Raw genomic sequence first — 21,126 nt, forward strand, 5'->3', positions numbered from 1 at the left:
TAATTACGCATTTAGTATGTGAAGAGTTAAATATACCTGTGAACCTGTGATTATTAGACGTGAATGTAATTATCAGGGGTAAAAATTATGGCAGATCAGGCTCTCAGTGTCTGCGAGTGTTGCAACACCCTGTATAACACTCACTCAGCGAGGCTATGACGAGTGCGTCGGCGGTGCGTCGCGCGTCGAGACACAGCTCCGCCGCCTCCTCCAGGTTGCCGCAGACCAGCGCGCGGCAGATCAGGCTCTCAGTGTCTGGGGGCAAACGGGAAAATTACTGTATATGTGGGCAAAAAACATTACACGTCTTAATTTTATTGGACCAATGCAACGAACTAGATTTTCTCGCCAGCTATGCTATACATCGCTTTTAGATCCCGAAATATCCATTGGATATTCAGTAAAAAGGATACATAAATATTTAATATTTATACTGTAGGACTTCCGGGATAAAAATTAGCATACTTTCCAGGATATTTTCAAGCTCTAAGCTACCTGCTTTGTACCAAATTTCGTCAACAACAGTTCAATGGTATACGCGTGATTACTTTTTACTTTCACATTTATAATCTCAAATAGGGATGTAATCAATTAAGTTACCTTCGCCCTGTGGTATGTTGACGGTGTTAGTCGGGGGTTGCACGGAGTCTACGTTGGAGAGCTTCCTCTCGAGCAGAGTGTGGGCATCCTGCTGACAGAATATAACGATTATTTACTGACTGAAAGAACAGATTACACAAATTTTAATATTAAAAGAAAACACCACGGATACTTGACACCACATAGGGACAATTTTATGTGCAGTTGATTTGCATCATGTATTACACACATAAAATTTAATTAAATTTATAAGTACTCATAAAAATAAATAGTGATGGTTTACATTTATTTAGATAATTATTTACATAAATAAAGTGCAGACAGGAACGTAAAAAAGCACAACAACAACAACTACAAAGAAAAGCAAAGAACATAGTGAATATTCGACACAAGTCAAAAAATCCGACAGCTGTCAAACTCATCTGACAGCTGTCAAAATCTATGGACATGTGTCAAACGAAGAACTCACCGATAGGTCAGTGCTGGTGTCAGTAGATAGTTCTGCATCGGTCTCCGTGGATTCACCCTGCAGGCCGGCGGGGGGTTATACGATAAGTCAAGTGCGTAGCGGTGTGAGTGTGTGGGATGTTAACTAGGTAAGTATAGTTGGATTCAAGTAGCGTTAGACAAAAAGTCAGTTTAAGGGTAAGATAGAGTATTTATAAATTGTTAGGTGGGTTAGGTCAGAGGTGTATTGGAAGAATAGTATATACAAGGATTGTGTTGCTAGACTAGTAATGTGGAACATCTGTAACTCTAAGGGAGCAGCCGAAACCTTTAGGTATGGAGGATTTTAATTGAATGAGTTTAGAAGAAGACAAACGGCGTGAATGAGGTTATGTAAGTAGGGTAAAATGGCGTGACGTAGGTAGGAGAAGAAGGTACCTTGCCTGCTTTAGTGTGACCTTTACCGTTGTGCACTCCCTGAGGTATCTCTGTCTCTGTCACGTTCGTGGAGGCCCCGCCCCGCACCTCGCCGCGCATGCCTCAGGGAGTGCACAGCGGTAATGGTCACACTATAACAAGCTGCTAAAGGTAACACCATGTCGAGGTCTTGTACTCTACTCTACTACAACTAGATGGTGTCTCACCCGACTCAGCCCCGCTATGCCGCTGGTGATGGAGTCCACGTTGTTCTCGAGACCTTCGGAGAGCGCGCTTGGCCCCTTGAAGCGAGACGGGATTTCGTCCTCTTTGTAGCCTGGGGAAAGATATAATAATAATTATAAGTCGTTAATTTTCAGGCACCATGAGACCCATTGATTTTAAATCTAACCTGGCACTCCCAGTTGCCGCTACATAGGTACATTATCGACATAAATAAACGTCACTATACGGCGCTGTGATTGGTGGACTGCGCATTAAACGAGTTTATCGACGTCGATAATGAACCCGTGTCGCGGCAGTCGGGAATTTCATAGATATAGATTTAACTCTCTTTCTCTCTCTCTCTCTCTCTCTCTCAATTGCTCTCGTCACCCACTGGTTCACAGTAGACTACAAAAATGTCGTCAGTAGTTGACGGGGTAGTCAAGTATACTTGAGGTATGTTATTTTAGACATTATATTGTGGCGACATCTATCTCCCATCAGCAGTAAACAGTGTTAATATGTACCGAGTAAGTTGAGCGCCTCCTGTCTATAGTTGGGCAGGAAGCTGGCGCGCAGGAAGAACCACACGTAGCGCTCCGTCTGGTCTGTGGCTGCGTCGCCGCGGGACCGACAGTACCTGGTAGTATAATAAGTATAACATGTTTATAAGTATTCGTTCATTTGGGAAGGAAAACATCTTGAGCAAACCTAAATACGTAGAGCGGAGGTAGCTCAGTCGGGTAAGTAAGCGGTCGCTTCTGACGACAGAGATGCGGGTTCGAATCCCGGCGCTGACATGTATCAAAGAGTTCCTTGAATATAAGTACAATGTATACCATCGCTGTTACGAAAACATCGTAAGTAAACCTGCATAACTATATAGATTTAGCACACTAGATATGTGAACCCATCAACCTGCAGTGGACCAGGGTTGTGGGAAATGATCCAAGCTTTGGAAGGCAATTAAGTCCTTGGGGATATGCACAAAGGTTCCACTCGAGAGAGCCAGGTGCAGGTACTTAAACACTCCATAAAGAATAGAACATTTAATAGAGAGACGGCACTGTAGCTAAGGCGGTAGTGAAGCTGCTTCCGAAGCTTGGGGCCACGGGTTCGAATCCCGCCCAGGGTAAACATTTGTGTGATGAGCATTTCTGTTTGCCTTGTCTCTGGTGGTAGTTTATCTATTTTATATGTATTTGTGTAGATATATCAGCTGTCCAACACCCATATCACAGGTTCTACCTAGTTTGGGGTCTGACGGCCGTGTGTCAGATGTCCCCACATATTTATTTATAAGCTGTGTACTCACTCTGCGAGCTGCTGCTTGGCCGCGGGGTCCTGGCTGAGCGAGGAGCAGATGACGGCGTCCACCTCCTCAGAACGCTGCAGTAGCGCGGGGTCGCTCACCACCTGGGTGTTGGAATAATAATGTAAACTAGTATAACCTTATTATGTGGTTGTAGTGTATTTAAGAAAAGTAATTTGTTTACTTTCTCTATGTGCATCTGACGTCTTCCTCTCTTTCTGCTTACCTGTCTAACCGTGTAGGTACATATCCAATAAAAATCCAAATTATAAAAAGTAATCTTGCTGTGTTTGCTTACGCCAACCTAATACTGGGGACATTATCAACAATAGTCATCAGGATCGGCCCGCTGGGACAACCGAAGCGGTATATAAAGCTATGGGTTATTGAAGGTGTTTCAAAAGTGGTATAATAAGCCGAAAAGGGTCATTCAGGGGGTCTATCTACCTTTTTGCTTAATATACACTTTTTGTAACACCGTGGATAATGCCCGCTGGGAACTTCGTCAAATTCTTCTGAAAATGGCCGCAGTGACAATCATTACAGCTACGTGGATGAGGACGTCACTGTGGGAGGCATTGACACTGTTATTTATTATCATCAAAAGTCACATTACATTGTTCATTGTTAGACATAGGTTCCTCCCAAGGAACGCCACAAGACTCTGTCCTCATCCATCTAATACCGGCTAACTGTGAAGCAGGATTGAGGAGAGACTAGTATTTTTATATGTTCATCAGATGCTAGAGCATTCACATACCTGGCTGACGTATACTAGTTTTTGAGGACCTTCTTCTTGTGCACTCTTTCCAAATGTCACCAGCTTGCCGCCAAACTGAAAGTACAAAAGACATTATTGTAACACAAAATACATAGATACAAAGTACACATATAGATTATGCCGTATACAGAAAGATAGCTGGCAACTGCCATATAATTGTAACCCAAATATTAGCAAATTAAGATTATTAAATTATTATTAAAAATTCGATAATTTGCTTGGTTTTAAGCAATAAAACCTGAAAAAAAAATTGTACTATTAATAATTAAGTGCGACATTTTGCTTGGTCTGCTTCAACCTGCTTCCTTTGTGTAGAACGGACGGTAAGCGCTTATAAGTTTCTAGCTTCTTTCTATATACGACATAATGGAATGTATTTAAGTTGCTCTGGTTGGCTGACGTCTGTGGTTATAATTATAGTCTACTTCTCAAGAACAAGTGTAGGTACGGTCAGGTGCAGAGAAACCTGACCCCCCTCTCATACTAACAATGCTTCTTTATTTTATTTCTGTACACGTAAATGTAATACACGTATCCATATGTTTCCCTAGTTAACTGTCGTCCCTGTCTACTACTCAATACCAAGTGTGTAGGTAGGTACTATATACTCACAGCAAACTTGGCCCGCGTATGGCACTTGAGCCAGGCGGGGGCGACGGGCAGCGCGGGGGGCGCGGGCGCGGGCGCGGCGCGGGCCACGGCCGGCAATTGGTTGAACGAGTCCACGCCGCCGAAGGAGTCCATGATGGTGGACTGGTTGGCTGACGTCTGTGGGTGGTGGGAGGGGCTTAGTGGATTGAGAGAAAAGAGAGCTTTATGTTGTAGATATAATACTGTCAATAAATATAGAGGTCGGTCCATAAATGACGGAGTAATCGATGAACATACATAAAAATAAAAAAATTATATACAGACGAATTGAGAACCTCCTCCTTTTTTCGAAGTCGGTTAAAAACTGTTTTGTATAGAAACCAGTCGTTCTAGATGTTCGATCGCGTTGCTTCGAACACCATGTGACTATCTTTAACTCTATAATCGACAACTGCCGAGGGGCTTCCCTTGGTTGCCATTGAAAACCAACAAATGACAAAAAGAGCCAGCAGAGAGACAGCTGTCAGGGCTCACGCTCAATGACGAAAGGTGACGACCGAACGGTGCAGAGGTTAGAGACTACTGCTATGCGGAAGGTCCCGGGTTCGATCCCGGCCAAGGTAGTACTCACATTCTCTACGGGTGCGGGCTGCAGCAGGCTGTGCAGCGCCACGTGCTGCTCCGCGCTGCAGCTCGCGAGCAGCGCGGGCGCGCGGGGGCACCAGCTCACCCAGTAGCAGCAGCCGGAGCCACTACAGATGTACTCACTACACTATATACTCACATTCTCGGCGGCTATAGCTCACCGAGTAGCAGCAGCCGGAGCCGCTACAGATGTACTCACTATACTATACACTCACATTCTCTATGGGCGCGGGCTGCAGCAGGCTGTGTCAGCTATCATGTGGCTCACGCTATATTAATGCAGTAGTTAGAGACCACAGCTATGCGGAAAGGTCCCGGGTTTGATTGACGACCGAATGGTGCAGTGGGATCCTGACTACTATGCGGAAAGGTCCCGGGTTTGATTGACGACCGAAAGGTGCAGAGGTTATAGACCCCTAACTACTGAGCCAAAGGTCCCGGGTTCGACCCCCGGGCAGTACTCACATTCTCTATGGGCGCGGGCTGCAGCAGGCTGTGCAGCGCAACGTGCTGCTCCGCGCTGCAGCTCGCGAGCAGCGCGGGCGCGCGGGGGCACCAGCTCACCGAGTAGCAGTAGCCGGAGCCGCTGGCTATGGAGGTCAGGAGTTTGCCGCCCTGGGAAGGATACACGGGTAAAAAATTGGTTAAGAAGTGCTGGGGGATGACTGGTTGTTATATGGCCATTTCTTTTCTTTCTTAATAAACACGTATGCAGGCAAATGCAGCGTGGGACGCTCTCCTGCCCGCTGGACTGACGACTTTAGGCGGGTGGCGGGTAGTGGTTGGATGAGGAAGGCCAAGGACCGAGTGTTGTGGCGCTCCTTAGAAGAGGCCTATGTCCAGCAGTGGATGATTATTGACTGATGATGATGATGATTAAAGTGCGGGGAAATGGCTGGTGGTATTATGGCAATGAGAGCGTTTGTGTTTGTAACAAACACGTATGCAGTCTCGCACTAGTTTATTGCTTATGTGTGGTAGCGGGAATCCTGCTTGATCATCATATCTCTGGACTTTAATGCCCCCATTATTTCCTCGCCACGAGAGGTCCAGCACAGCAACACTCACCGGCGTCGTGTCGCGGGGGTCCCAGCACAGCACTCGTCCGTCCTGCCCGGCAGACAGCAGCAGTGCGGCGTCCTGCCGGCACCACGACACGCTGGTCACGCCCGCGCTGTGGCCTTCGAGGGTGACTAGAGGGGATGCGGCCAGTCTGGTGGGGGGAATTGTGGCTGTTAGTACTATTTATTTATTAAGCCATTAAAGGATCATCAACAGATGGTACACATAAATAAATAAAATACACATAAGTAAATTTGTATGCGGAGAAGTTAGCTCAGTCGGGTACGTTACGTACCCGTTTCTTACGATAGTAACTTGATGTCCTAAGACCAGCAATGAATGAGCTTAGCAAACTTCTAACTCACATATTTCTAACTTCATCACCGCTAGGGAAAAATGGTGACCCCGACGTGATATGAACACTTTTAAGCACACTGTTTCAATCTATGTTTATTGACATGAGGTCCTAAAACCTGTAGAACCTGGAATCACCATTACCCCATACCAAGTGGTAGTCAAAATATGCAAGTTGAATAAAAAGTCATGTCTGCCGAAGAACCGTTGCGGTAGACGAGTTATCGAGACTACAAACAGGCAAACGCAGCGTGGGACACCCTCCTGTCCGCTGGACCGACGACCTTAGGCGGGTGGCGGGTAGTGGTTGGATGAGGAAGGCCGAGGACCGAGATTTGTGGTGCTCCTAGGGAGAGGCCTATGTCCAGCAGTGGATGATTATTGGCTGATGATGATGATGAAGTGGTAAGCTAGCTGGGATGCTAGCTGGTAGGTGCCGTGTTGTGACTCACCGGAGGTCCCACAGCTGCAGCGTGTCGCCGGCCAGCACCACCTGCGTGGCCACCTCGGGGTGCCACGCCAGCGCGCGCCACGTGGACCGGGAGTTGCCGTCACTGGGGGAGGAAGGAATCATTAATTTATGGGAAGGAAAGGAAAGATTTGTTTATTAATTTCATTATACATTTATGGTCCCTAAGCGGGCTATAAAATGAGCTATTCTTGACGAAGTGGAGACTACAAATAGACAAATGTAGCGTTTGAGCCCTAGCCCTCTAAATCGCAGAACCGACCCCCTCTGATAGGTAACCGGTATTGGTTGATTGAGGAAGACGAGAGAGTTCTATGACCAGCAGTGGCTGATTATGAGCTGATGATGTCGACATTTATGATACAATTTATTTTCCAAAACACTCCACAACTACCATTGGTTTCTCGAACATGAGTATAGGATCTGTTTTTCTGATGCTTACCTTAATTTCATGATTGGCTCATTCTTTCGTAGATCCCAAACGACACATCTATTTGAGATAGTAGAGCCTAAAATGTGTTGAACCTGAAACAAAACACACATTACATTTGCGTACTGTAACTTTGAAGTAACATCATCATTAGGTGATATTTATCATTGGAAGTTTGCTTTGCCCCAAAACCTTCACAAACTTACTTACTATCAGATGATGATGATGGGCAATATACGTTATCACAAAAATGGTATGACTATGTATAGTATTTAAACTGAAAGGGCAGAACGAACTTTGTTCACAATGACCCCTTGATTCGCCCCCTTTTTGGTTTACTCACTATATTCCACTTTTGCAACAACCATTTTAGCTCATCATCATCACCCACCTACCAGCCTGTCTCAAACCCCGTGTATACCTGTTGGTTCCACGCCAACGCCTGCACGAGGTCATGCGGCTGGCTGCGCGAGCCCGGCGCCATGGGCTGGCTCGTGTTGTTGAGGTCCCAGATGAAGATCTCGCTGTCTGCCGCCCCCGAGGCTAGGAGGTTGTTCTGGTATGGGTTGATGTCCAGGGCGGAGACGTTTCCTGTGGAGCGTTTGTGGGTTGTGGTAAGGTGAGGTAAATTGTAATTATGAAAGAGTTGTTATTAGTGAATCTGTATGTTGCTACTGGACAGAGTGAGGGGAACTTTTGCTCAGATAAAACCAAGTTTCGATTTCAGAAGCTATCTGAGCTGTACACTTATAATAATAATAATAATAAGCCCCTCACAAATCTAACTCCACGTCCGGCACGACCACCAGTGCCACGTGAGGGGCGGACGCTGGCGTCGTTTAACGACATATACTAACCAGTGGCTAACGGAGGTCTAGTCATCATCATGGTAGCGGAACGAAAGACGAAGCTACCCCAGGCGGGTCCCAGCGCCAACAGCGCTGGTCAATCCCGCACCGGGCCACGAGGCTCGGGCTGCCCCTCGTACTCTGGGGGGGGCAACGGACCGCTCATCAGAGTGACGCGATCGAGCAGCAGATCGTCACCACTACTAGCAGAGGAGCCGCAGTTGCAAGGCACTGAGGATATTACTGGACCCTCCACTAGAAGGTACAATCTAAGATCGCTACCCGGGGGTCGCCGGGGCACACCTGGAGCCGATGCTGGGTGTCACAGCATGAGAACCATCGGTAGTGAGGAGCTGAACAGGCGGGCCCTCACTGGGAATGAACCCGAAGATACTACAGCCGACAAACCACCACCACCACCATCACCGACGTCGACCCATAGCCTCTTCACGTCGCCGGACTCGTCACCGCACAGTCACTACACTCGGACAAGCTCTACACAAGGGTCATCACGGAGGACATCGACATCGTCAACTCCTAGTTTCATGCCAGTGGATGTTGTGCAGGAGGCAAATGCCAACACACCTGCACCCATTACTGGTAACAAACGCACGCGACAAAAATGGTCGGAAGAAATGAATGTATTCATTTGGCGTGCATATCTTAAGATTACCAACCTGGAACAAAACACTAAGACTTACTTGCAACAACTACACGAACAATTCAACCAACAATTTCCTACCATGCAGGCATCAAGACAAAGAATAGGTGATCAAAGAAGGGCTATACTTTACAATAAATTGCTGTCACAGAGTATGCTAGATCAAATTAGGAATGAAGTACAAACTGAACTAGAAACTGGCCCTCAAACATGCACTCAATTGAACAGTCAAGACCTAAGCAACTCACGAATGAGATGGTCAGATGAGCTTAACGAAGCCATTGTAAAAATTTACTACACAGTGACGAAACTCGAAACCAATAAGACCGCTTATCGGCAAATGCTTCACACTCAGTTTATAAAACAGTTCCCATACTTATCACATCTGTCGGAGCAACGCATTGCGGATCAAAGAAGAGTGATAATGTACAATAGACTGATTCCAGAAAGCAAAATAGAAACCATCAAACATGATGTAGAATTAGAGTTACAGGATATATCCCAAGATTCGCAACAATATGAAAATAGTGCTGTCAGGTGTCTGGATCAACGATTGAGCCCTGCGGCAAACGAAAACACTGATGTAATAGACAATTCTTTACAACAGCAACACGAAATTGAATTCAATTGCACGATTACACCATTTCAAATGTCTCAATCGCCTAACATACTACATTCAGACCTAGATCACCAAAACACCTCTACCGTTACACACAACTGCCTCCCCGTCGTAGATCAAAACATTATCGCACAAAAATTTGAAGAGACTCTCAGACAATTTACTAACACTGAACCTACATCTAGACCACGTATACCTAAGCAAAAAACGTCAAAGAAATTAGCACAAATAGTTGATTATATTAACAGTAACATTCTACCAATGCATGTTTCGCATGAACAGGACTTTATGACTCTACAAACACTTATATATACAGGGGCATTCACTGCAGCAATTTGCAATGGATCTAAAGTTAACCTTGACGGTAACTCATCTGAAAATAACCAAGTTAAACCCAAACAGAAACCGCCATGGCAAAAAAGATTAGAAGGTAACATAGAGCAGATACGATCAGACTTAGGTAGACTTACAGAATATATGAGGGGTAACCGAAGTCCAAGAGTTGTTTCAGCAGTAGAGAGAATTAAAATTAAGTACAAAATTCACGCACAGTATGAAGACCCTAACACCGATCTCAATCATTACCTAGACACCCTTAAACAGAAATTGAATACTAAAGCTAGCCGACTAAAAAGGTATTTGACATGCACCAACCGAAAGAAACAAAACGCACTTTTCGATAACAACGAGAAAACATTTTATAGGAATCTTAACGAAAATAATACTACACACCAACCGACTGACGATACGCCAACCAAACAAGATCTGCATGAGTTTTATTTTATTTTATTTTATTTATTTTATTTTATTTTATTGGGAAAAGCAAACAATTGTACAATATATAGCACTTAAATAACAAAGATCAAATAAAATTAGGTAATTGTACAACCAGCACCGCTTTCCACAGTTAAATCATACACAATGAAATACTTAAGATACTGTTTTTGCTACAACAACTACATAAAAGAATACATCAAGGTTGTTTCATAAACACTGTTGACTAATTTATTATTAGGTAGGTACATCCTACATCCTCATTCAAACATATAAGCTAAACCACTGTTTATCCCATACGTCTAAATGAAAATGCAGGCTACTTGTTAGAAATAATGTTTAATATTGCCAACTTGTATCTACCAGGAGACAAATTAAATATGTCAACATCGAGGAAATCCTCGTTGTAGGAGTGCACTAGTCTATACAATGGAGCTCTCTTGCCTGCATTTGTTCTGCATAGGTTGGTCACAAACAATTGATGAGGATATTTGTCTCTGATGCGCTGGGAAGTACTGGGTATTCTATAGTATATATTGTTTGTGATGTAAGTACAATCAAATTTATTGTGCGTTACGTTGTAGAGAAGCATACAGTCCAAAAGAAGTCGTCGATCTTTCAAGGAAAGTAAAGAGTACTTAATAAGCGAGTTGTGGTATGAAATTCTGGAATTATGACATCTATAATTTACAGAACGAATGAACTTACGCTGCACCGATTCAATACATTCACTGTACTTATCATAGTAGGGGTTCCAGATGGGCGTGGCATATTCTAATTGAGACCTAATTAAGGATTTAAATAAACTTAGGTATGTAGTTGAGCGTTTAAAGTTATTGCATGTGCGCATTACAAAACCGTATAGCTGGAAGGCTTTATTAATAATATTGTTTATGTGTGCATCCAAGTTAAGCTTAGTGTCCAAAATTATGCCGAGATCCTTTATATCTGAAACCTTTTCAAGTGGAATGTTAAGTAAGCTGTAGGTATATTTTACTATATTTTTCTTCTTTGTAAATGTTATAGTTTTACATTTAGGTTTGGGCAAATATATGGGAGAGACCGGTCCAACATAATAACAACACAGACTTAACACACGAACCTAGCGAATTACCGGAAATGCAATTTGAAAACATTTCTCCCGGCACACTCATACAAGTCATTAAACGCACACACAACTGGAAATCACCCGGATCAGATAACATACACAATTTTTGGTACAAAAAGTTCACGGCCATACATCCATACATCCACAGCCACATAAATAAATTCATACAATCACCAGACACCCTCCCGGAATACATCACGCATGGAGTTACACACATGCTTCCAAAAGACAAAGAAGATACTAAAAACCCTGCAAAATACCGACCAATAACGTGTCTACAAACAATTTATAAGATTTTAACAGGATGCATCAAAGAAGTAATGTACGGACATTTAATAGAACATAGTATACTTGCAGAAGAACAAAAAGGGTGCAGAAAGTTTAGCCAAGGTTGTAAAGAACAATTGATAATAGATAGTGTAGCAATGAAACAGGCCCTTAAAAAGAAAAAAAACATCCACACGATGTATATTGATTACAGAAAAGCTTTTGACTCAGTGCCACACAGTTGGCTTTTACAGGTCCTTACTCAATACAAAATTCATCCGACAATTATAGAGTTCCTAAAAACTTCGATGCAAAAATGGCAAACAGTTCTGACAATACGGCAAAATGGGGCATCAGTGATTACGGAACCGATCAATATACAGCGTGGAATCTTCCAAGGAGATGCACTTAGCCCATTGTGGTTTTGTCTAGCCCTAAACCCGCTCTCTAATCTGCTAAACAAAACTAAGACCGGATATGAATTAACCCACGAAAACAGCTCATTCAACTTGACTCACCTGATGTTCATGGATGATATTAAAATATATGCATCTAATAAAACAGGACTATTTAAATTAGCAGACATAACACAGACATTCTCAAATGATATACAAATGCAGTTTGGTATAGACAAGTGTAAAATACATTCTATTGAGCGAGGCAAATTACTACCCACTACGTACACTCTTGACTCAGGTGAGGTTATTGAACCGTTAGATGATAACTCCACTTACAAATACTTAGGTTTCCACCAATCCAGACAAATTCACCATAAAAGTACAAAATATGAACTAACAAAAAAATTTAAACACCGATTGAACCTTATACTCAAAAGCCATCTGAACTCTAGAAATTTAATCAAAGCCATAAACACATTTGCAATCCCAATCCTTACATACTCATTTGGTGTAATCTCATGGTCTAAGACAGATTTAACAAAACTCCAACAGATCATTAATACGCACCTAACCAAACACCGAAAGCACCACCCTAAATCAGCAATACAACGACTAACTTTGCCACGAAGCGAAGGAGGAAGAGGAATCATAGATATTCAAAATCTGCACAATACACAAATATCAAACCTAAGGAAATATTTTCACCACAATGCCCAGACATCCACACTGCATGAATTTATAAACAAGATAGATGACAAATATACCCCCCTAAACCTGAAAAATCGTAATACCCAAATAAATGAAAAAGTCTCGACACTACACAACAAAATATCTGCCTGGTCACAAAAATCGCTACATGGACGTCACAGGGCTGAACTCAACCAAGCCCACGTTGACAAGGGTGAGTCGAACAGCTGGCTCAAACGAGGAGAGTTATTCCCTGAGACTGAAGCATTCATGCTCGCTATCCAGGATCAGGTAATAGCCACAAAAAACTACCGGAGGTACATAACAAAAGAACTAAATAATCAACCGGATATGTGCAGACACTGTAACAGTGCATCTGAAACTATACAGCACATTACTGGAGCCTGCAAAGCATTGGTACAGACAGACTACAAACACAGACATGACCAAGTAGCTGCAATAGTACACCAAAATTTGATCCATAGATACCAGTTTATCTCCAAAAAATCTCCATACTATAAATACAAACCCTCCACAGTAAACGAAAATGATCTATGCAAAATTTACTGGGACAGAACCATTTTGACTGACAAAACTGTACACTACAATAGGCCGGACATCACATTACATGATAAAAATACCAACACAGTATTCCTCATAGATATAGCCATACCAAATAGTCACAACATACAGAAGACCATATCTGAGAAACTCAGTAAATATAAAGAACTTGCAATAGAAGTCAAAACTCAATGGAAAGTACATGCAGTCCATATAGTCCCCATAGTCTTGTCTTCAACAGGAATCATACCCAAAACCCTTAAAAATAGCCTAGAAATATTGAAAATTCCACTCTACACAATCCACCTTCTACAAAAAGCCACAATCTTGAACACCTGCCGCATCACAAGGAAATTCCTGACATCATCATCCTGCATCACCGATCCGGTTACGTTTGGCTAAGGCCCGCGTGATCTGGATATTAAACGTACCCCTCAACCTCAACAGAGGGAGAACAAAAAATACATATATAATAATAATAATAATAAACAGTTTATTTGGGAAATCATCCAACGTGTTAGTATACAATTTACCTTATTTCTAATGTTAGTCCTTATCTAATGAGATTTTTTGAAAAATATTTAGTTTAATTTACAATTATGCAGAATTGATAACCGCACCCAATGTTTAATAAAAGGGTTATCCATTCTGTCTACAACCGTGCTCAGGATGATGTTGGAGGTGGATCTCACGCGGTGCAGCAGCGACGCGGCTCTGGCCCTCATGATGCCATAGTAATCGGAGGTACGCGCTTCCGCAAACATTCCTGACGCGCTGCACCGCCAACGCAGCCCCAGCAACATCCTAAATGCATTATTATATTGGACGCGCAGGACACTCCCCGTCCGCCGTAAATGACTGATCCACAGACCACAGGTATAAAAAGATTGACAATAAGCCTTAAAAAGAGTTATCTTTACGGCTTCTGTACACCTTGCAAATCTGCGAGCAATCATATTACTACGGACCGAGAGAGCCCTGTACCCGTATCATGAAAATTCGAGCTAACGAATAGAATCGAATGCGAGTGCGACTATTGTCAACTTTCGAACACTTTTTACCTTTCGAATGAGTTTCGAAAAGAATGACCACAGAGTACATGATATTATTCTGACAATGACCTATGGAATGATAGCTGTCAAACTTTCGCAAATCTGTACACCGCAATACACCGTCATTTTGTTGTTGACAGGTTAACAGCACATTCGAATAGACTATCGAATAGAATGTGCTGCGTTTTTTCCGGATCGCTCTACTGCGCTCTCTTTCCATGTCACAATCATCTGTCAGATCCTCGTTCACCCAATGTCCTAGGTATTTAAATTTACTTACTCTCTGGAGGGCAGTCCCATTTAAACATATCTCCGGTACAGTACTAGTCGCACGCTTACCCGCCCGGAAAACCAGAATCTGACTTTTCTTCGCATTATAGGTAAGGCCATGTCTCTCAGCATAGCCTTCACAGATGCCAAGTAATTTCATCAAAGCACTGATCGAGGGACACAGCAGCACCATATCATCGGCATAGCTAATATTGTTAACGCATATGCCGTCAATATAGCAACCATACTGTTGTCTGCTGAGTTCCTCGATCAGAGCATTAATATAGAAATTGAATAGAATAGGGGAGGTCAGTCCACCCTGCCTAACTCCACATTCAAGTTTATATGAATCAGAAAATGCATTCCCCCACCTAACAACATTATAATACGTATTGTTGTTTTTTTGGTTAAGGGTTTGAAAAAAAATACTGGTAATACCTAATGGTTAGGCAAAGGTGCATTGCTGGCTGCATAGACTTCACATATTTCATGTTAGGTTGATGTAATTGATACATTGGGTATAGGTAGTGAAATAGATTTATTAGGAGTAGAAATATTTAAATACAGTCCACAATAGTTCAATAATGACATGAAAATATTTATATCATGGCCATAAATGAGTAACAGAATAGGGCCAATAAAGATAAACATGAATATCATGTTTCAGTTATCTCCCTCAGTAGTTTCACAGTTGCTCTGAGAAGATAACATTGTTTAAATAGGCTCTTTCAATTATTTTTCGTGACCATTACATAATGAGTTTACAGTCATCTAACTAGTTTCTAATTGGTTTAATAGTGGTATATTTGAGGTACTAAGCATGTAGAAAAATAGGAAATTATTTATAAGCTTTGATAGTTGTTAATCATCACAACCAGGAGAGTCAGTGGCGGATTTACCTATAGGCCAAAAGGCCAGTGCCTAGGGCGGCAGATTGAGAGGGGCGGCAAATAAGTAGTTTTTTTTTATAATTAATTATACACGTGTACTCGTATCATCTGTACCATCCATGAATAAATTACTATTATAAAATACGAAAACGATTAATAAACGCTTTGTAATATTTCTATAAAACCAGATCCTGGATCATTACATACATATCTATCTTTGCTACTGCGAAAACAGAATTTGGAGCATAGGCATTATTATTTATCCAAACTTGAATAGCACTTCGCATTGTACACCGCTGCCCCCCTACTCTTGAAAGGCAATGTATTGCGTCCGTCTTGCGTTGGCAACATTTAGATTTTGGCTAAAAAAGTCTTTTTTGTCGTTTTTGTAAAATAACTTCTAAATTGTATGCATTATATTCTTGTTTCTAGGTTCTTAAAATAGGCATTACCTAGCTGATTACATAAGTATTTTTAGTCTTTTTTTAGTCCTCGAACAGCTCCAGAGGCTCTTCAATTCGGTTCTTAACAATGGCATTACACCGGAGGCATGGTCTGAGAGCGTCGTGGTACTGTTCTTTAAGAAGGGTGACAAAACCCTTCTAAAGAACTATAGACCGATCTCGCTTTTAAGCCATGTATACAAGCTGTTCTCAAGGGTTATCACGAACCGTCTTGCCCAAAAGTTAGACGAGTTTCAGCCCCCAGAGCAGGCTGGGTTTCGAAAAGGCTTTAGTACAATAGACCACATCCACACAGTAAGGCAGATTATACAGAAGACCGAAGAGTATAATTAGCCTCTGTGTCTAGCCTTTGTGGACTATGAAAAAGCCTTCGACTCCATCGAGACCTGGGCAGTTTTGGAATCCTTGCAGATATGCCAAATCGATTGGCGCTATATCGAGGTGTTGAGATGTCTGTACAATGCCGCTACTATGACTGTCCAAGTACAGGACCACAAGACAAGACCTATCCAACTGCAACGTGGAGTGAGACTGAGGGATGTGATATCTCCGAAACTGTTCACCAATGCATTGGAAAATGTCTTTAAGACGTTGGACTGGAAAGGACATGGTATATGTATAAATGGCGAGTACATGTCACACCTCCGCTTCGCGGACGACATCGTTATTATGGCAGAATCTCTGCAGGAACTCAGCTGGATGCTAAGTGGCCTAAATGCTGCTTCCCGACGTGTAGGCCTCGGTATGAACTTGGACAAAACGAAAGTCATGTACAATGCTCACATCAAACTGGAGCCGGTCCCCGTTGGTGAGGCCACAATCGAAGTTGTGCAAGAATATGTCTACCTCGGGCAGACTGTTCGGCTAGGCAGAAGCAACTTCGACAAGGAGGCTACAAGGCGCATCCAACTGGGTTGGACTGCATTCGGGAAACTTCATCACATATTCTCCTCGGCCATTCCTCAGAGCCTGAAGACAAAAGTCTTCAACCAGTGCGTCCTTCCAGTGATGACGTATGGTGCAGAGACGTGGACACTGACGGTAGGACTGGTCCACCGATATAAAGTCGCTCAGCTGGATGGAGAGAGCTATGCTTGGGGTTTCTCTGATGGATCGTATCAGAAATGAGGTTATCCGTCAGAGGACTAAGGTTACCGACATAGTTGTCAAAATATGCAAGCTGAAGTGGCAGTGGGCTGGTCATATCTGCCGAAGAACCGATAACCGTTGGGGTAGACGAGTTCTCGAGTGGAGACCACGAACAGGCAAACGCAGCGTGGGACGCCCTCCTGCCCGCCGGACTGACGACCTTAGGCGGGTGGCGGGTAGTGGTTGGATGAGGAAGGCCGAGGACCGAGTGTTGTGGCGCTCCTTGGGAGAGGCCTATGTCCAGCAGTGGATGATTATTGGCTGATGATGATGTAAAAACGATTTTGAAGAGAAGTTATGATTTTTTAAATGTTGACAACGAAAGACAGACGCAATACATTGCCTTTCAAGAGTAGGGGGGGCTGAACGAATGAACCGATTTCAATTTAGTTTTTTTTTGTATCACATGTGTTCTACGGGAGAGTGTTCTTAGACAATAAGTTTGCTGAAAATCGATTTTTAAAAATTACAGATGTTTTACGCTTTAAAGTCTTTTTACGGGTTTTTTATTTGCCTGTGAAATTAAACTTTTTAGGTTAACATTAAACTCTTCAGTACATAGCAAAAATAATCTAATTAAATGACAGAAATATTATAAAGTTCACAATCGTACTAATAACGATAACGGAATTAAACTAACGTATTGAATTTCAAAAGTCAGTAGGGGCGGCAAAATATTAATGGCCTACGGGCGGCAAATTTGTAAATCCGCCACTGAGGAGAGTAAAGGCTTTGACACAATGGCCTGACTAATTAACCATTGACTGCAGAATGCATCTAGTGTAATAATTGAATGCAATTTTTTGCCTACAAGGAGCTAAAGGTTTTGCACTGGAACTTAAAAACAAAAACCATGATTATACATTTATACTATGCTAGTACCTTCACTCTCATATGTATTTGAAATGTAGTTAACTACCAACCAGTGTGTTTAGTGCAGCTGCCCACGAGTGCGTCGCTGGCGCCCTGCAGAAGCTTTTCTGTGCTGTAGAACTGCAGCAGCCCATTGTCGCAGCCGCCCACAATTGTGCCAGCACCCGACCACACTATCTTCTGAAATCTGAAATAGGTTTTGCCTGTATAAGATATGTGTTGGTATTCATTAACTTGGCTCATGCACTCATAAAATTACAATTAAAATTGTATCAGTATTATTGTATATGTATTCCTTCTGTATTTGTAAATTATTTAACATTACATTACGAATACATTACATACATACATTACGAAAAGACGACCGAATGGCGTAGTGGTTAGTGACCCTGACTACTGAGCCGATGGTCCCGGGTTCGATTCCCGGCTGGGGCAGATATTTGTTTAAACACAGATATTTGTTCTCGGGTCTTGGATGTGCCCGTAAAATGGCAATAGGCCCGCCCCCTATTACATTGGGACTAACATAACACTCTGGCGAAAAGTGGGTGCAGCAATGCACCTCTGCCTACCCCGCAAGGGAGTACATTAGTACAAGGCGTGAGTGCGTGTGTGTAACATTACATTCTCCAAAAACCCGAAAAAGAACCAACCTCAGTGGTGTAATTTATTTAAATACATCTAGCGGACCCTAGACAGTCCTTGATATATAAATGCTATTTAGACTGTGACAGATGCTAGACCAGTTCCAGTGTTTGTCGGCAACATGCTAAGAAAGATAAATGTAACATAAATTTTAGGAAGCCATAACTTCAGAACATTAATATGATGGATGTATTGATATAAAAAAGTGTGAGTTTAAAATACCACAGTTTACTGCATTTGCATTTTAAGAGTGTATCATCATCACCAGCCTGTAATTGACAACTGCTGGACGTAGGGTTCTCCAAAAGATGCACTACAACTACTCTATGATGAAATAGTATCTCATAAACACGCCACGCAAACAACTCACCAAATGCAAACACTAATTGACCCAACCTAAACTAATCATTAGATCATTACCCCAAACTACCCAAATAGACTCACTTATTGGGTGTCTGCAGGCTGGACTTGAGTTCCAGATCCATTCCGGGGTCTTCCAGGTTGAGCCCGTAGATGTCGAGCGAGGAGGTCGAGCTGAAGGACTCGTCCACATGCTGCGCCGCCGCGCCGGCCGCCAGCAGCACCGGGTGGTGCTCCGCCGGCGACCACGCCACGTTCACCGTGCGCTTCAGCTCCTTGATCCTCATCGCTGCAGCCGACCGCTCTACAACCACCACCATATTTACACCAATTATGTCACAGGAATACCAGCTGACAAACGTCAGAATTGCCGCCGCAAACTGTTGAGGGATGAAAGGGAAGGTGTAAGGGAAGGGTGGAGTTGGAATTTTATGGTGAACTCACAGTATTTCAGACAATTTTTCGAATATTTTTCATGAAAATACCGAGTTGGCAGTAGGGATGGCGAAATAATATCGATGTATCGATATATCGATATATTTTTATAAATATATCGATATTTTCCGACGATATATTGTAAACCGATATATCGATACATCGATATAAATAATCAAGTATCGAAAATATATCAAAATCGATATTTTTTCATTAACAATACCCTTTTGTTGGCGTCACAACGCAATGCGGCGATACTAGCTCGCAACCGTGTACCGAGCGAGAGTGTGAGTACACGACATTGGCACAAAGTGACAGTTAAAAAATAGTGTTTTTTAATAATTTCATATTATTTGATTTCACAAGAATTTATTCCTATAAAGCTACCGATATATCGATATATCGATATATTTTTTTCGATATATCGATTTCAGTAACGATATAAAAGAAAATATCGATATATCGAAATATCGATATTTTTTTGCACTTTCGACATCCCTAGTTGGCAGTTCCAACGTGGCTGACGTAAATATTTCTAGTTTGACAGTTCTAGTGCTGTGCATGTTTAATAGTGATGTGAAATTTTGATGTAAATCAACTTCAGATTCAATAAAGTGATTCGATTTCGTTTTTTTTATATTGCGACTAAACAAACGAATAAAAAACTAATAATACCTAGATGTTTTTCGTCACGTCATCAACATCATACATACCTGCGTGACTTGGTTTAAAATAGTTGGGTACTGGGACTACCTAGTTTAGTGTAAAGTCTAAAGTAGGTACCTAATGCTCTTGTTTATCTCCTTGACGACAAGATGCCATGGCAATAGTTTCTTTATTTATATCCACAGCATTATTGATTACTTATAGAATATTTTTCATTCATTATTTTGTATCTTTCGTCCTTATTCTTATACCTACTCGCTAATCATAAAGGTTTGTGGTTCTATCAAAACATCTTTGGGTATTGTTATGAGGCGTTTGTTAAAAAAAAAAAAAAGTTCCTTTTTGGAGAAATAGATGGCGTTGTCTGGGGTTGTACCAACTTTCAAACCCTCAGAACACACTCAGATCACAATATGTTATTCTGTGAGGCTAACTAAATGTGAAAGTGACGTAGGTAGGTAGAATTGTAGTATTATTTTCTCTATGATGTCGATGTCACTGTTGCTTCAGCGTTCAGTGCGATTGTGCGTACAGCCGTTCTTTTCAAGTTTTCTCAGTTTCCTTGTGTTTCTCCTGTATTAATTGAGTTGTAGTTGAGCTATCTGCTCCTCCTCCCTTGATACTGTAGAGTTAGTGCACTTGAGATAGTGACTCTTTTGAGATAGTGACTGCTATACTGTAATAATGCCTAAGGACTATGGATCATGGTCCCTAAATAAATAAATAAAAATAGAAAATCAGTTCTCGCACGCAGCACCCGTTCAAACGGCGCGCATAGAGAAAAGAACACTACGTGACGGCGCGGGTAGTACTATTCACAGAATACTTAGCACTATCCCAAGCCACATGCAGTCTGAGCCTCGGAAGGATGGCTCGCGCTACCACCCGACATTTAATCACAACTAGTGAGTTCTTATTCTGAGTTTAGTACTCTTTGCTCTCTATGTAATTTTTGACAGTTGGTAAACTGCGTTTTCACGCCATCTATCGGCTTACCCAAAAGCTCAACTGACAGCTGTCAAGGAAAACGGCTCATTGTCAAGGGTTGTCACAACCATAGAGAAAA

At 42.3% G+C, this 21,126-nt stretch overlaps 1 protein-coding gene across 1 annotated transcript in view; it reads right to left on the reverse strand.

The window, feature by feature from the left end:
• LOC105386234 (protein transport protein Sec31A) overlaps window positions 1–19,973 on the reverse strand; it is a 43,397-nt gene extending 23,424 nt beyond the window's left edge. Inside the window, exons 1-17 of the mRNA XM_048625460.1 lie at window positions 19,905–19,973; window positions 19,404–19,456; window positions 19,044–19,263; window positions 18,005–18,141; window positions 7,755–7,924; window positions 7,346–7,428; window positions 6,887–6,988; window positions 6,087–6,231; window positions 5,484–5,633; window positions 4,395–4,550; window positions 3,762–3,836; window positions 3,005–3,105; window positions 2,217–2,329; window positions 1,692–1,801; window positions 1,070–1,126; window positions 601–691; window positions 145–255 (exon numbers count right to left, since the gene is read on the reverse strand). Of these exons, the coding sequence (XP_048481417.1) occupies window positions 145–255; window positions 601–691; window positions 1,070–1,126; window positions 1,692–1,801; window positions 2,217–2,329; window positions 3,005–3,105; window positions 3,762–3,836; window positions 4,395–4,550; window positions 5,484–5,633; window positions 6,087–6,231; window positions 6,887–6,988; window positions 7,346–7,428; window positions 7,755–7,924; window positions 18,005–18,141; window positions 19,044–19,246 (1,804 nt within the window). The 5' untranslated portion in view covers window positions 19,247–19,263; window positions 19,404–19,456; window positions 19,905–19,973. The remainder of the gene's footprint in view (window positions 1–144; window positions 256–600; window positions 692–1,069; window positions 1,127–1,691; window positions 1,802–2,216; window positions 2,330–3,004; window positions 3,106–3,761; window positions 3,837–4,394; window positions 4,551–5,483; window positions 5,634–6,086; window positions 6,232–6,886; window positions 6,989–7,345; window positions 7,429–7,754; window positions 7,925–18,004; window positions 18,142–19,043; window positions 19,264–19,403; window positions 19,457–19,904) is intronic.
• Window positions 19,974–21,126: the final 1,153 nt, after the last annotated feature.

This window comes from Plutella xylostella, chromosome 3, assembly GCF_932276165.1.
Source record: "Plutella xylostella chromosome 3, ilPluXylo3.1, whole genome shotgun sequence".
NCBI classification, from domain to species: Eukaryota; Metazoa; Arthropoda; class Insecta; order Lepidoptera; family Plutellidae; genus Plutella; species Plutella xylostella.